This window comes from Periplaneta americana, chromosome 7 (genome assembly GCF_040183065.1).
Source record: "Periplaneta americana isolate PAMFEO1 chromosome 7, P.americana_PAMFEO1_priV1, whole genome shotgun sequence".
Classification (NCBI taxonomy): domain Eukaryota; kingdom Metazoa; phylum Arthropoda; class Insecta; order Blattodea; family Blattidae; genus Periplaneta; species Periplaneta americana.
Genome location: NC_091123.1, coordinates 174259077 through 174277090, shown reverse-complemented (window position 1 = coordinate 174277090; position 18014 = coordinate 174259077). Strand labels below are relative to the sequence as shown.

At 33.9% G+C, this 18014-nt stretch overlaps 1 protein-coding gene and 1 long non-coding RNA gene across 8 annotated transcripts in view; one reads left to right on the top strand and one right to left on the bottom strand.

The window, feature by feature from the left end:
- Positions 1 to 166: 166 nt before the first annotated feature.
- Positions 167 to 18014, top strand: part of LOC138703767 (uncharacterized) — an 18197-nt gene continuing 349 nt past the window's right edge. Inside the window, exons 1-2 of the long non-coding RNA XR_011333262.1 lie at positions 167 to 533; positions 1799 to 1829. This is a non-coding gene — a long non-coding RNA (uncharacterized lncRNA). The remainder of the gene's footprint in view (positions 534 to 1798; positions 1830 to 18014) is intronic.
- LOC138703765 (adiponectin receptor protein-like) overlaps positions 8273 to 18014 on the bottom strand; it is a 21798-nt gene continuing 12056 nt past the window's right edge. For all 7 annotated transcript variants that reach the window (XM_069831927.1, XM_069831925.1, XM_069831930.1 and 4 more), the window contains exon 2: positions 8273 to 13243. In XM_069831927.1, the coding sequence (XP_069688028.1) occupies positions 11686 to 12867 (1182 nt within the window). In that variant the 5' untranslated portion in view covers positions 12868 to 13243 and the 3' untranslated portion in view covers positions 8273 to 11685. The remainder of the gene's footprint in view (positions 13244 to 18014) is intronic.

Sequence of the window (18014 nt, the reverse complement as noted above, 5' to 3'; positions counted from 1 at the left end):
AAAATAAGCTATTTTAAATTTTGGTTGCAATAGTATAGTAACACAGATAATTACGTCGTCTTTGGCACAGACTGTAATAGTAGTTTATTAAACGATATAGCTAATTTTTCGTCCAAATTCATCAAGGGCGAGAAATAGCCGACAAATTTTGCTTTAAGGAATAGGTCCTTTTAGGTTTTTTTATTATGCCTTTCCGTTCTAAAAGATTTACATACATAATCTGAGACATTACATTAGTGCTGCGATCGAAAAAACAAATTAATATCTCATAGCGGTGGGAGCACAGTCTAGTATACAGTCACGAAGCTCAATAAGTATTAAATATGCATCCACAGATAGTTGCTAACCACTAGGATCGCTACTATCCCTCATTACAGACAATGCGAAATAGTACCTGCACAGTCTATTATTCCTAGTACCCTCATAAACTCAATCTTCGTGACTGTATATACTAGAGGGAGGTTGGAGACAACGATTAATCGTTGGTGGGAGGCCTGTGCCGCTGAGTTGCCAATGTTCCCACTTCCCACTTGGTAAGTGTTCTATAGCCCTCTTGGCCATTCGTTGTGCACACAATGTCATCTGTTAATACGGTTTGTGTTTCATTCTCTATCGGTTTTTGTACTGTTTGTATACCTTCGTGTCAATCGTAAATTAATGTTTTAAAATCAGCCATAGCTGTAAGCTCGCATCAGCTGAGCGCGTGGTCGTCAATTTTGGCAACACAGTGTGTAGTTCCAAGCCCGGTGATTTCGTATATTTAAAGAAAACAGGGAATCACAGATATGGGTATTGCAAATAATACGACACGGGCCTCCCATTTTACGGTTGCCAAATTCTCAGCTTAAAAATAAAGGACAAATTTATAACTGCTGTGAACTATACGTATACAATAGGTAAACATTCTCCGCTGCAAATCTCCCGCATATGACTTTCAGCGGCTTCACAGCTCCCGTGAATCACAAGAGTGTAACACAGAACACTGCCTAGTAAAGGAATATCGCTATCAAATGGAACATTGGCGCTGAAGCATTTATTTAATCCTGAAATTAAGTAGCTTGCCAGATATAAAGAGAATGCATTTATAAGTACGTCCGAAAAAAAAACATAATTTCAGGTCAAACTGTTCCTTCTATGCAATGTGGGTTATAGCGCAGTATTCGATCTTAACGCATTCCAGAACAGCGCTATTGTTTAGATCTATTTATTTGTCTATGGTTTAGATCGCCAGAATCACTCAAGACGTAGATACAAGAAAACAGATTTGCACAAAAAGCAGGTCATTCCTTGTTCATGTGAAGGAATACTTCTGTTACACCCTTTCGTTCAGTAAAGCAAGTGGTAGTGATACAAGAGAGGCAAAAGATTGTTTTACACAGACCACTCACAAGTGGTATTTAGAGTTTGAGTTATTATTATTTTATTTCAGCGGTCTTCCTCTTTTAACAGACAAAAGGCTGTCTTTGAATCCTTCGACGAAGCGAAAACTGTCGTTTAACTCGTCATAGCTCGGAAAATAGTAAAGATTTTGAGTAGTAATAACTTTTAAAAGTAATTTCCACTCTTTTTCAACATTTCTTACTTTGACCACCCATCTAATGTGAAAAACAAAAAACGTTTGGCGCTTACCAACTTTTGGTGTAAATGTTTATTTTGAACAGATCAGTTCGAAGTTGCTATTATAAATATAGTATTTAACATAGAGGAAATTTATCTCATCCAAGTTCTGATACAGGTGAATGGTGATTTCAAATTACTGTACCAGTATTGATTTCAATTGTTGCTTTGTTTCTTACAGATGTGACATTTCACTGAACTTACTGCTGCAGGTTGGTCATTGTTGCTGGAAAAGTATTACAGGCTAATTTTAATTTCTGGTTTATACGAACTGTGATTAAACGAGATTTATAAGTTAATCTTTAGGAGAATATTACACTTTTTATTTTATATTATTTATGCTTTACTTTTTAAATTTTTATTTATATATTCATTAAAGACATCAGCTCAAAGAATTTGAGTGACCACAAGGGCCTTGAATACAATAAACATGTGCAATATAATGTGATTTGAAACATTAAAGAAAAAAGAAAGTTAACTGTTGAAGACAAATATATACAAGTGTATTAATTGAAATAGAGATGATGATGTAATATTTGAAGAGAATCCTTGATAATATTTATAAGAATAGACATTACATAATCAAAAGGAGTGTGAAGTCCCTTAAGAAAATTCCATGTGAATTTTGTAATAGAACCTCTACTGCCAAACAGCAAACCAATAACAGACCATTGTTTAAGAGGGCTGTTGTACTTTTGAGAAAGTTAAGGCAGGCAATATACTTATTATGTTTCTAAAATACCTCTGGTTAAGATTCTGGCTGATACATCTATTATCAGACAATACATCTCACTTGACGATATGTGTCAAAGGAAGAACAATTATTGCTTATTGCACACATCAGGTCTGATTAGTGAAGTATGTTACTAGTCAGCGGCATATGCAATGAAGGGAGAAAACTGGCCACTATACCTCATTATCTTCTGGCATAGTTGCCTCATGAGTGATGCCTTATTGATGTCACGAGGTTCCAACCAGTCTTGGGGCTGTTGACCAAACACATGTTTTTAAGAAGTAGCTTTTTATAATAGATTCTTAGGTAACCAAAATCATGTTCAATTATATGTCTAAAGTGGCATTATACTTTGTATGCTTTTGGGTTGCTCACCACACTTTACATTTAATGAAACCAGCGCTTTTATTAAATGATCATTGACATTGGCTACAGTGACTTTGCTGCTGGAAGATAGTGTGTAAGGAAATCATTGTGTCGCCAAAGTTACAAAAAGATTGATTTTCCTCCCCTCATGTCTAATATCTTCAAATCTGTAAGTTTAGTCTCAAGTTTTTAATGAAAATGTTAATCCATTAACGTAAATAAAAAATTCTTCCTCTTTATATTTTTGTATTGTATTGTATTTATTAACATTTCATGGTATTCGTACATTGCTTTGCAGCTAGAATATGGAACAAATCAAATGAAAAATATATATATATATGTATATATATATATATATATATATATATAGTCTAGTTGAAATATATACAGAAGAGGTTTACAAGATGGTCTACTAGTACAACACAAAGTTTTAGTTTCAATTTCATGAAGAGTTGTTGAATGTCATGAATTCACCTACATAATAGGTGTGAGAAATGAGATACTTTTTCAATTTGGCCCTAAATAATCTTATGTTCTGAGTTTCATTTTTTATATCCGTAGGGAGGCTATTAAAAATTTTTACTGCCATATAACGCACTCCTTTTTGATAGCACGAGACTTACTGATGTAATATGAAAGTCATTTTTTTACGCATATTTATGCTATGAACTGTTGAATTAGTTACAAAGTTTTCACGATTACATACGAGAAAAATTATTAATGAAAAAATATACTGACAAGCCATGGGCATTATTTGTAGTTTTTTAAAAATAGTCCTACACGATTTCCTAGATTTGGAACCTACTATTATTCTAATTATTCTCTTTCTGTAGTAAGAATTGTTACTATCTATGGAATTTCCCCAGAATATTCCAAAAAAACATTACGGAGTGGAAGTATGCAAAATATATTGTTTTTAAGGTATTGATATTTACTATCTTTTGCATAGATCTAATAGCAAAACAAGCTGAATTTAGTTTGGGGGTAATGTCTTTAATATGATTTTTCGAATTTAACACATTATCGATTTTTAAGCCAAGAAATTTGGTTGTTGTTTCTAATAGGGATCTATTGTTAATTATTGTGCTTGAAATTTGCGAGGTTGAATTTGGACAGGATTTAAATTGAATTTTTAGTTTTGTTACAATTTAATACAGTACTAATTTATTGACTTAGAACCAGTCACATATTTTGAAGAGAATTTCCTCTATTGAAGATTGGAATGTGTTGGAGTTACTGGCTGTAATTACTATACTTGTGTCATCTGCAAGTAATATGGGATGACCTACATCTTTTATTAGGGGGGGCAAGATCATTTATGAACACTAGAAAAAGTAGGGGACCTAATATTGATCCTTGAGGAATTCCATTATTAATAGTTCCCCATGTCGAGGTAGATTTAATAGTTATATTGATTTCGACTTTCTGTTTCCTGTCTATGAGATATGAGTGAAACCACTGGTGTGTGATACCTTTATTCCGTAATAATCTAATTTGTCTAGCAGCATTTTATAATTTATACAATCAAATGCTTTGGATAAATCACAGAAAATCACTCCAACTTATAACTTTTTATTAAATGCATCCAGAATATTGTCAGTGAAATTAAATGTTGCATTTTCCGTGCATTCATTTTCCCTAAATCCAAACTGTTCTGGGACTAAAATATATCTTTCTAGATGATATAACCTTTTATACATTATTTTTTCAACGATTTTGGAGAAGACTGGCAGAAGTGATATGGGTCTGTAATTTTCTGGAGACATTGTTTCACCCTTTTTGAAGATAGGAATAACCACTGAATATTTTCATCTCTTGGGCAATATACCATTGAACATTGAATAGTTACATAAATAACTTAGTGGCCCAGCTATAATATGTGAACTCGCTTTTAATATTTTGCTTGTTATTTCATCATATCCGAAGGAGTTTTTTTGACTTCAGATTTTTAATAATGGCAATTATTTCTTGTTTTTGTTTGTTGGAAATATTTGAATATTAGAGAATTTTGTTGGAAAATATTGTGTTAAAGAGTCTAAACTGTTAGTAACATCTTGGGGGATGTTGAGATTATCAGTTATTGTAAGAAAATATTGTCAAATATATTTGCAATTTCGAGTCTGACGTTTTTATATTGTTAGATATAAGGGTATAGTTTGTTACTTTACTTTTTGATCATCCACTTTCCTTTTTATGTTCCAAGTTGTTTTAATTTTATTATCAGAGTTTTGTATTGTTGTATTATAGTGTAATTCTTTAGCTTTTTGGATCACTTTGTGTAATATTTTTTAATAATTTTTATAGTGTTGTTTTAAGTTTGTATCATTATTATTTCTGCTCTGTATGTATAATGATCTCTTGCTTTTGCATGAGATTTTAATACCTTGTGTAATCCATCTATTGTTGCATATTTTTGCATTTTTATACTTTACAGGAAAATTGGATTCAAAAATATTTAGAAATGTTTTATGGAACTCATTGTATTGTTCATATCACTTTGAATTATAATTCACGAAAATATTTATAATAAACAAAATGAAATCATAAATTCATTAACAAAATTATATATACTGATTCCCTGTTTCATTTTTAAGATTTATTTCAAAATGATTTAATGATTCCTGTTTATATTTCTGAATCTCACTTTAGTTGGTTTTTTAAACAGCTATGGTTACATTAGTTTTGCACAGCAATTTATATAGTTATATTTAAGGCCTGTCTGAAGAAGTTTTCGACTGGATATGCAGCAATTCTACAAACACTAATGCCTCTGATAAAATATTTTGGGAATCATATCTTTGTCATTTATCATTTATCTTACGTAAGAAAAATGGTTACAGCCAATTTCAAGTAAACCACAATGTTGTGTTTTTTTAATAAAGACCCTTTAATTCTTCTATAAAGGTGATATTCTATTTGTAGCATTCCTGTTTAAAATGACACCTTAATGTTAAAATAAACAAAATCCATATATCAGTTTAGGAGATCTCTCTCTAAACAAACACAAATGAGCAAATGACATTCAAAAACAACTTTTTTTCGATATAAGATATGTTGAAAATGTGCATTTTCATAAAAATCTCGAAATTTATTTTTTGCAACATCTCAGATACTTTACCTTCATACTTGTAATGAACTAACGAGGAAGTAAAATTATATCAGAGAAACACAATTTTATTATGATTGCAATTCAAATAAATTACAGGAGTTACCAGAAATATAAGTCTACTGGTATCTTGTCTGAAGCAACAGTTTCTATTTTAAACTGTAAAATTAGTGTAACCAGAATAAAAATCAGGATGCGTAATGGTTTTATTTTATTTTTTACGAAAAGGAAAGCTATAAGAAAGTAATGTTTATACATATTACCACAGAGATTTTGAGCAAAAAATGTCATATGAACATTGGTCTTATTCTCAATATTTTCAGAGCTACACTAATTTCAAGATGTTTGTAAAATAACTTTTTTCTTTAGTTTTAAGGGTAAAAGAATATTGCAGATAAAGAATGAAATATTCAGGAATATCATTCCTTTAATTAGCTAGTATTCTGAAGCTAAAAATGTGTTGTGAATTCCATAGTTGCTCGTACAGATTTTTTTTTTTCGATTTTTAACTACAAAATTACATTTTCCTTACACACTTTCACAGTTGTTACAAATCACGCCACTCTTGTAAATTCTCTTACTTACTGGCTTTTAAGGAACCCGGAGGTTCATTGCCGCCCTCACATAAGCCCGCCATTGGTCCCTATCCTGAGCAAGATTAATCCAGTCTCTACCATCATATCCTACCTCCCTCAAATCCATTTTAATATTATCTTCCCATCTACGTCTCGGCCTCCCCAAAGGTCTTTTGCCCTCCGGCCTCTCAACTAACACTCTATATGCATTTCTGGATTCGCCCATACGTGCTACATGTCCTGCCCATCTCAAACGTCTGGATTTTATGGTCCTAATTATGTCAGGTGAAGTATACAATGTGTGCAGCTCTGCATTGTGTAATTTTCTCCAGTCTACTGTAACTTCATCCCTCTTAGCCCCAAATATTTTCCTAAGAACCTTATTCTCAAACACCCTTAATCTCTGTTCCTCTCTCAAAGTGAGAGTCCAAGTTTCACAACCATACAGAACAACCGGTAATATAACTGTTTTATAAATTCTAACTTTCAGACTTTTTGACAGAAGACTAGGTGACAAAAGCTTCTCAACAGAATAATAACAGGCATTTCCCATATTTATTCTGCGTTTAATTTTCTCCCGAGTGTAATTTATGTTTGTTACTGTTGCTCCAAGATATTTGAATTTTTCCACCTCTTCGAAGGATAAATCTCTAATTTTTATGTAGTTCCATTTCGTACTATATTCTGGTCACGAGACATAATCATATACTTAGTCTTTTCGGGATTTACTTCCAACCCTATCTCTTTACTTGCTTCAAGTAGAATTTCCGCATTTCCCCTAATCGTTTGTGGATTTTCTCCTAACATATTCACATCATCCGCATAGACAAGAAGCTGATGTAACCCGTTCAATTCCAAACCCTCTCTGTTATCCTGAACTTTCCTAATGGCATATTCTAGAGCGAAGTTAAAAAGTAAAGGTGATAGTGCATCTCCCTGTAGCCCGCAGTGAATTGGAAAAGCATCATATAGAAACTGGCCTATACGGACTCTGCTGTAAGTTTCACTAAGACACATTTTAATTAATCAAACTAGTTTCTTGGGAATACCAAATTCAATAAGAATATTATATAAAACTTCTCTCTTAACCGAGTCATACGTATTTTTGAAATCTATGAATAACTAATGTACTGTACCCTTATACTCCCATTTTTTCTCCAATATCTGTCGAATACAAAAAATCTGATCAATAGTCGATCTATTACGCCTAAAACCACACTGATGATCGCCAATAACTTCATCGACATATGGAGTTAATCTTCTCAAAAGGATATTCGACAAAATTTTGTACGACGTCGACAAAAGTGATATTCCTCGAAAGTTACTACAGTTAGTCTTGTCTCCCTTCTTAAAAATAGGTACGATTATGGACTCCTTCCACTGTTCTGGTACTTGTAAATTCTCTAAGACTATGAAACTGTAAATAATCAAGTTCTTAAAATCGTATGATTTGTAACAATTGTTGTGATAAGTGCATAAGAATTGTGTAATGTATAGTTAAAAATTGAAGAAAAGAATCTGTAGAAAACAATTACGAACTCATAAAAATGTTTCAGAAAACTAGCCATTAAAAAATATATTTCTGAATAGTTCATTCTCTTTGTAATATTCTTTTACCCTTTACTAACAACTTTAAATTAGTGTAACTCTGAAAATATTGAGATCAGGACACATGTTTATATGACATCTTTTGCTGAAAATGTCTTCGAAAATAAGCTCCATAAGTGGTGGTAACTCCTCGTGAATCACCCTATATATGGTTACACAATAACCCAACATATCATTAACTGTTATTAGCCAGTCTTAATTAGGAACATACTTACAAACATACCACCATATAACTATGGGTAATGGTTATATAAAAATTACACACACTTTTGAATAAATTTATATTTATTATTTCAAATGTAAATGCTTTGATGTTTACAACGCTTAAATAAATTATGTGCGAATCTCTCTCAAACAATTTGACTAAAATATTGATTTTTTTTTTTTTTCCCTGTTAACACAGAAAAAAATTATAAAATTATTTCATATTAAGTAACTGATATAAACTTTTAAATTTTTAATAATTGTATTATAACTCACTATAATGATACAGTCAAACCTCTATACAACGAAGATCGATATGACGATAAACCTGCATTAAACAATATTTTTTCACAGTTCCGGCAAATTTTCTATATAAATAACATTAAATATCCCTCATTATAGCGATGAAGCAATTTTAGGAACACCCTGTTACAATGATATATATATTTTTAACTTCAAGATTTTTCGTAAATCGGCAGCTTGGACTTATTTACCAGACAGTGGGAATTTCTACAAAGGGATGGACGTGTTACCAGTCTTTATAGTTATTTTCCAGTGTATAGGTGATGAGGTGGGAGTAAGTAGGCATGGCGATGGCTTCTGCTAAATGAAAATCAATACGTTTGAAAACTAAACTGGCTGCATTTAAAGATTTGGATGAATAAATAAAACAGAAAGCAATTTCACAAAAATATGAATTTTCACAATCTACATGGACTACTTTTCTTAAAAAAAGGAAAAGAAAATGAGGAAAGTGTTACAAGCGACAAATTTGATCCAGCACAAAAACGATTGAAGATCAGTTTCAGATGATGTGGACAGTACTACAATAAAATGGTTTATGTGTCTGTGAATAATGGTATAATAGTGTTTACAGAGTACAGTGATGAATGTATAATTGCAGAAGTGAAGGATGGGAAGATAAAAGGCAGCAAAGATGAAGATTCTACAGATGAGGAGTGTCGTTTCAAAACGTGTGAAGTCCCCCCTCCATCGAAATTTAGTTTGATGCGATTTCGCGCTTATAACCATGTTTTCTATCATATATCATAACAAAATTGGAGCATTTCGTATTATATTCTGTATTTTTTGTATGCGTTTTCTGATGCGTCGGATCAAATCGTGTTATGTTCGCGAAACTGATCGGTTCAAATCGTATTAAATTCCCAACCGTTTTTCTTTCTTGGTTGACCTGAACGAAATGCCGCATTTTTTCCCAAGTAGTAAGCATCTGTGAACGATGCAATGAATAATGGTTGCTTACTACTTTTGTGCAAAATGGATGGTTATGCAGTAGTTGGAGAAAGATCAAAGAGGATCAGGAAAAAGCTGAGAACAAAAACAAAAAGGAATCGCGAAATGGAAGCAAGGTAAGTACATCAGCTGTGTTACTACAATAAACTGAATTAAATATCACAGTCTGAGATAATATTATATTCTAAACTACATGCATTTCCATAGACACACAATGGGGAAAACTGGACCTTTCTACAACTAATGGTATCCAATTCACCGTGCATCATTCCCACAAAGTTCCCAACATTCTATACATGGAACGAAATTCAGTCTGGAAGAGGGGCAAATGAAGTGGCATCAGGAGGAATGTCATTTCTCGGAGCACTTAGTTTTGAGCAGGATGTTACTTGCACACGACTTTCCTTGACAGTTGAAGCGGGCAAAACAAAAACATGCACATAGTACACGTCCTTCCTTTTTGGTTCCAAAGCAAGGCACCTCCACACATTTCCGAAGTTGTAATGCATTTTCCAGTGCGGGGCCATTCATTTTTACTGCCTGATGGACTTGTCAGAGTTATGGAGAAAACGTTGCGCAATAAAGCCAAAATAATATTACCCCTCATGAATATAGGTTTTTTTTTATGAAACAGTGGATTCCCTTAAAACTCTAGGAGGAAATTGGACAATTCGAGATTATAAATCTCTAGCTTCACAGTACAAAAGATTGACGCAATCAAGGATATGAAAAGGGTTACGTTGAAAAGGATCTATAAAAATGGAAAATTAGAGGTTACTTTGAAAATAGAACCCACATTTAGTTATGATGATCCTTTCAAAGTAGACGCTCGTATTATAAAATGAGGAGTAAGAAGAAAAACAGATTCACAAATCTTACTAAACTAAGAAGAACGATGTGTGAGATTTGGAGATAGTTGGGAAGAACTGGATGATGTGGGGTACTATGTTTCTGCCTCAGCATTGATACAGGATCTTCTACTGAAAATAACGAACATGGTGAACATCTTCATGAAGAATCAGGTTTTGAAAGACTCTGAAAGACTGTATTTTCATAATTATATTACTTATGTGTATTCATTTTAGACTAAAGGGTACAAAGAAACAATGTAGTTCAATTTTGTTAGTACACTAGTGTAATTTATGATAGGCCTATTTCGTTGATAATAAATATGGAACACACAATTTTAATCTCAAATAACCATTTCTGTTACTTTATAACAAATAATAAATGACATCTGTGTGAAGAAGATAAATAAATGAAACAGCATTGTGTAAGAAACAAAAGGTGTTGGATCAAAACGTATTAAATTCTTTGTCTTGTTTCAAAACGTATTAAGTAACAAATTAAAAGTCAAATTGCTCCGCATTGTAATAGGAAACACATTTCAGATTTTATCAGTATTAGTTATAAATGTCTATATTAACACGATGGCAGTTCATTTTTATACATATTCAAAACACTTTAGGAGAGAAACGTTTTTATTGTTTCCTGTAAAATTAGAATTTGGGAACATAACACGTTTTGAAACGATGCTCCTCAGATGATTGTGATGATAATGATGTAGGAACCAAAAATGTATCTTATTTAGAACTGCTTGGGCACATAGAATAAATTCAGTATGCTGCAAGTTCTCTTCAGTGTGTTACAAAGGAACAACTAATTGCTTTGTTTATTAAAGAGGCTATCAAGAGCAAAAAGCAAAGAAAAATTTCAGATTTCTGTCAAAAATAGATGTCTGCAGTAATACTGTACTGTATTATATCTACTTCTGCAATATGTAAGTACATAAATGTGTGATTTATTATATTTAGTCCCTTTATATGTTATCTCCTAGTATTATCCCATAGGTTAAATGGTACTCTGCTTGCAATTTTTATCCAATGTGATAAATCACAGACCCTCAATATAACAATACAACCTCCTAGGGCCTGCAAATATCGTTATATGGAGGTTTGACTGTATTAAGAATTAACAACAGCACCTAACCCTCAATGTTATCACTACCAGTTCCTTTGTACAGCATGATTCTATTATATCTACTATCACAATTGAATAGAATTAACTATTAAGTGAACTACAAATTTTCAACTAAATAATAAAGAATATAAACCCTCATTTATAGTATGAGCTTTTCACCCCCAACAATTCAATAATAAGTAATAATGAGATTTTTTTTAAGTATCAGCTTCCATATCAGGATAATTCATCACATGCAAATATCAGAAAGCCATGGCACTCTGTGCCGTGCATCCTCCAACAGTGATCCTGTACATTGCCATTTCTGATATGCCGTGATAATGAACAAAAGCAGCTGCAATGACAAGCACGTGAAATATTTGGTGACTCTGAAACCAGATGTCACATTTGCCTGGAAAAAATCTTTCAGGTACTCTCAGAGCATATAAAATAGCTCCTAAGATATATAAACAGCCCATAAGTATGAGCCACCCCAGAGATGCTTGAGATATAGCATTAAACCATCCCTCTGAAATTGCGTAATGGACAGCAGGGATCACACCGCTGAGGCCAAATCCCATAAATATGCCTGCACGTAGCGGTCTGTATCTTGGCTCACTGAATCTATCCCACAGAGACACCACGATAGCAATTATTCCAAGACAAATTACAATACTCAGGTAGATAAGTTTTGGTTGGTAGTGACAATAAAAACTGTAATATAACCAAGGAAGGAAAGAGCCCATTATTAGCATTGCAATACCGCAGTAATCTAATTTACTGAATAGTTTTCCTACAAATTCTGAATGGCAATGCACGGTGTGAAAGGCAAAGGATAATCCTAGACAGAGGATAGCACCAGCAAAAAATACAGCAAATACTAATTTTTCTTGTAGCTGAATTTCAACACTAGGGCGTGTTAAGAAGTATGTTGCTACCCCAATAAATGCAACACAACCTAAAAGATGTGTCCAAATATTTACAGTCTCTGTATGAATGCGAAAAATACTCTTGAAGCAGGCGTAGAAACTGTGTAATGGCGGACGATGTCCAGCATGGAGAAAGTCATTATCTTGTAACCAGCGAGGCAAATTATGGAAGTGACACACTTTCCATGACGCCTCCCACACTTTACGCACGAATTCCTCCGCCTGTTCTGCTGCATTATGTGCAAGTGCTCCTAGATCTATTTCATCTGATAATAAACCAGACTTCAGTACGTCTGTGGTTTCACAATCATTTTCATCTTCTTCCTCCTCAGGAGTACTTAACAGTGGATTGCACAGCTCACCATCGTTCTCAGAAGTCTCACTGAAAACATCTTTCGTATCTTCAAATTGCGATGATTTCTCATTGTGACCTACAGACCGGTGACGGAGGCCATCACTTATGTCAAATTTGGAATCACTGAAGTTGTCTGTTGCATCACTATAAGAATCATTCATGATGGAAACTGATCAATTTTATTTTCTTAAGTATAACAAGTAATCTTTCAGAAATATTGTATACCAACAGGCATTAAGCGATTCAATGAAATGTAGAAATTTAATTCTGTGATTACGTGCAGACTCTAATTTGTGAAAACTTCCTATCTTTTCTGTTAGAAAATGTATGTTTCGCTTTTTTAACACAGATCTAAGCTAAATTTTCTTTAAACCAATGTAACAGATCACCTAATTGTTAAAATACTTTGATATTTTAACACGCCAGTCCTTAACAATGACAATTTCTTTCTGGAACCAATGGTATGGATTTTGTAATAGTCTATATCGTTGAATTTTAACTATCAGCTATTGGAATTGTTTTCTTGACACTGCTGTGCTGAAAAGAAAAAAATTAATATTACATTAAAATAAACGACACTAATTCTAATGTACATAAGATTATACAGGGTGGGGCATGGGAACCAAGTGTTTTTGGAATGGCTTATACTCGGTCGTTATGACATGCGGCATGTGACATTCCATTCCGTGGCTCATAGCATTTCACCTGCAGTCGGCATCATGGAGCAGTGGACGCAAGTTTGCGTATGATTATTTTGTTAGGAATGGCGTGTCGGTGACCGCGATACCGCGTGAATTTTGCTACAGATTCAATATTAATCGCAATGATTCTGTTCCCTTGGGTGACACAATCTTATGTTGGGTTAAAAATCTTTGACCAAAAGGCGCAATACTGAAGAATAAACCCCCCGGCCCCCAACGCAGAGTGCGTAGCGTACTCCAGAAAATTTTGAGTCAGACAAGTGATAATGCGCAGCCCAGGTCCTTCTGCTCATAGACATTCAGCTGCACTTGGAATCAGCAATCGTACGGTAAGACGGATTTTGCATGACGATTTACATTTACACCCATACAAGATGGGTGGTTGTGCAGAAATTCAATGTAAAGGATTACCCCCAACAGTGAATTTCGCACAGGAAATGCTTGCACTCCGCGAGCAGTATGAAAACATGATGGTTGCAATGAGTGATGAAGCCCATTTCCATCTTAATGGAGCCGTTAACAGATCAAATTTTCGGTATTGGGATGCTGAAAATCCGCGTCATTTACACGAAAAACCTATGCATAGTCCTAAAGAAACAGTTTGGTGCGTGGTGGGACAGTTTGGCGTCATCGGTCCCTACTTTTTTCAAGAAAATGGGATTACAATTACTGTAAACTCTGTGCATTACATTGAGACAATTCATACCTTTTTCATCCCTGAGTTACAAAGAAGAAGCGACTAACATTCAGCCCATATCGTAATTGAATATGTTAGAATTTTTCGGATCGAAACTTAATAGAAATCGATTCATTTATTAAAAACTATTGCAACAGAGATCTCCTAGAAAGAACAGAGGTCAATTTTCATCAGCGCTTCAACAATGCGTCAACACAGACGGACATCACATGCCAGATGTAATTTTTCGCTCATATTTGAAATGGTATGTTCTCACAAACGTTGTTCTACCAATAAAGTGTGTTGAAAACAAAAACTAACTATTTTATGGTGATTTTAAAAACACTTGGTTCCTATGCCCCACCCTGTATATCGTAGGTATTAATAGGGTTGTCAACTCTCTCGTATTTCCCGGGATCTCTCATATTTCTCCCTAATTTTTAACAGACTCCTGGCTCCTATATTATTCTTCTCTTCGAGCATTTTTCTCCCTTATTTTTGCATTATATAAAAATTTTTATTCTAAACATTTGATTTTGCCGTGAATGATTTATATGATTAATTTTGTTGTTCAAGAAACACATTAAAATATGCAGCCTTTTTAGAAGGTAATACTTGCCAGAAATGTGTTTGTGCTCACCCGTTTAAAATCAAACCATGTTAATGTTATAAATTTGGAAAAACTGGCTAGTTTTGTTTCAAGCATACCAAGTAGTAATGCTCATACAAAGAGGATGTTTCATTTCATGAACAATAATTGGACAGCTGTTCGAAACAGGAGCACAACACATCTAATCAAATCAGCGCTGCAAACTGTAGTCTAATTCAACTACAGTAAAACCTCGACAAGACGCGCCCGCTTATTATACTATCCCATGTAATACGCTTTTTTTGTTCAGTCCCTGCACATTTCATATATAATGCCTTTATAAAATATCCCGTTTGTTGTGCTCAAGTCCCGCATAATATGCTGTTTTTGTGGAATATTTTCGATGTAATTTTCAGCAATGAAACATCTTGGTCATTGAACTCACTGGTGCCATTAACCTGAAAGTATTGGTATTCGACCCTTTACCTGCGCATTTAAACCTTCATACTTCATACCTTAGTATACCCCGTCCTCTTGTTACGCTCTCTTATTCGACACCTTATCTGCGTGGTTAAAGCCCACATACAGTTACAATACCTCACCCTCTTGCTAACCCTCTCTCTCAAACAGCATTCCTCACTCGGCCGTAATAAAATTCTGGAAATTTTTGCTGGACAGTTTGTTGTCCTTTAGTGTATTGGAGTGTCTGTAAATGTGATTACAATGAGTGTTATACGAAAAGCCCTTTCTGTGCCGGAAAAATTGAAAATCTTACGGAAGTATGTTGAGAACAGTACTCTTACTCAGAAACAACTCTCTGATGCATTAGGAATCCCATCATCGACATTAAGAACGGTAATAAAAAATCGCGACTCAATCACTACAGGTGCGACGTTGGGAGGATGTAATCGCAGAAACTGAAGTGTGGTAAACATGAGGACTTGGAGAACACGCACATGGCAAACAACTATAAATGGCTTTTTTTTTTCCAAAAGAATTAAGTACAGTACATATTGTAAATGTCTTTGACATACAGTACAGTAATTACATAATGGAGTAATACTGTATTACCTTTCATGAATCATGTATTTCAACAAAGAAAAATGCTAATAGATACTGTATATAAGTCCAAATTAGTATACCTGCCTAATACACGGTCCCGGTTAATATGCGTTTTACAACCGGTCCCTTGAACAGCATCTTATCGGGGTTTTACTGTATTACACAATAAAAAATCTGTCTCAAAATACTCTTAATTTAAGCCTAGCTGCCAAAGTGTAAATAAAGTTGTTTTTAAGAAACTGAATAATTTGTCAATTTTCTATGTGAAATTTTGTCGATTCCTTAGTCTCCCGTATTTTCTTTTAAAAAAGTTGGCAACCCTAGGTATTAATATTATAATATCAGGTATTATGTTAAGTTGACTTGTCCTGTATTGATTTACATCATTGTACAGGATCAAGAAAATATTATTATTATAGTAGGCCAATAATATTCTCCAAAGTTACTTTGAAAATAAAACCATGCACAAAATTTCAGAGCTGTAATTAAAATTGCACACATTTCGAATTCAACTCTCAGATAAAACGTCTCGTATATTATGTTGGATTTCGAAAACATCATTAAATGAAATACCACCACTACCACTCAGTACACTTATAGCCTATTTGGTTCACGGGTTTAGTGTATAAAGGAAAGTGAAGTATCAATAGAAAGTCATGCCATATTATTTTAGTTTTTAATCAATATATTCTAAATGTTAAATGGCATGAGTTAATAAGCTTTGTTATGCCTGTCTTTGTAAAAATATTATTGCCCAATGCCTGTGGGCTATTAATAGGTGAGATCTGACTTCTATGAACAAAAATAAAGTTGATTCACTTCCTAAAAGACCGCAAGTACATCAAATATAAATAAATAAACAGATACATAAAAATAAGCTGTGGTGGGGACTAGTATCTCGTTCACAAACCAATTGCGTCCACAGCTGTCATTCTGCACGGCAGAGTCCATAAGATTGTGGAACAGGTCTACATTCATAGCTACCTCCTCCCATGTATCCATGAATCCTATAATAAACTAGAGCAGGAGCATTTCCACTACTGGAGACAATTACCTCGTCGGAGAAAATGATATTTTCCCAATCAAAGTCCTGTCGGAGAGTAGCATTTGCTAGACGATCAACGATTTTCTCCATCTTCAAATGTTCCTTCCCCACAGCTCAATGACCCTTATGCCACTCTTTCTAAAACGTCTCCTAGTGGTGTGTGAGGAACTGACAAAGTTGGATGCCACGTTGAGTTCAGACACAGGGGTGCCTTCAAACTTCTCTCAATAACATGTTTTGTAGAGCCATGCATAACAATCTATGCTACTGAAATAGGTACTACCAGATCGACACAATATGTGGTTTTCCTCTTAATATTCATTTCAATAGATTTTGTATTTATTAATTTTATTATTATTTCAATCTTCTGAGACTCCAATGTGTCTAGAATCAGCCCTCCATTCGATTTCATAATATAATTCAAACTCTTAAACAAAATACAGCAAATTTAAATGGTTCAATTATGTGTCGACTGCTGAACCATGGCTTTGACGAGATGAGCATGTGCAATATTATGTATATGGAACTTATAAACTGTCGGCCATCCATTCTTTTTTTGCCACAAAGTGTACATGTTGTCATGGGTGTTTCGACTACTATACTAACATGTTTCATATAAAAAATAATAGTCCAACACACGTGGACAGTATTTACTAGACTATAATACTTCTCTTTTTTCCTCCATTTTTACTTCCAAAATTGGAGAACTTCATAAAATCACTTGGTTTGAGAGGGAATTAAAAATACGCTCTTTTAGTAGGCCTATTTCATGACCCAAGATATAGATATTTAATAAAAACAAAATTATTGCAAAATTTCGTGTTCTGACTTAAAGTAAGAGGGATACTACAGTGATGGAGTCCTATAACCGAGTAAATATGGTACTTCCTCATTACGTTTATGCAGAACAAATAAAAATCTTATGTTATGAGTAAGCCATGTCAAAAGAAACATCTGCAATGACCTTCTGAATCCCTTTGTCACTGAACTATATCACCTCAATGTGGTCCTCTCCAAGGCAGATAGATATCCAATTTCTAAAGTTAGCAAGGTTTTTATTGCCACAGAATACTGTATAATATATGTTAATGGTTGAACTGTTTCGAATAGTCCTTTTTTGCAATTTTTGTCATTATCAATATCATTACGCAATTCTGTACAGATTATGCCACTACCTCCTGATTCAGCTCATCTGACCAACATTTCTACAGTCTGTTCATATTTCGTCTTCCCAT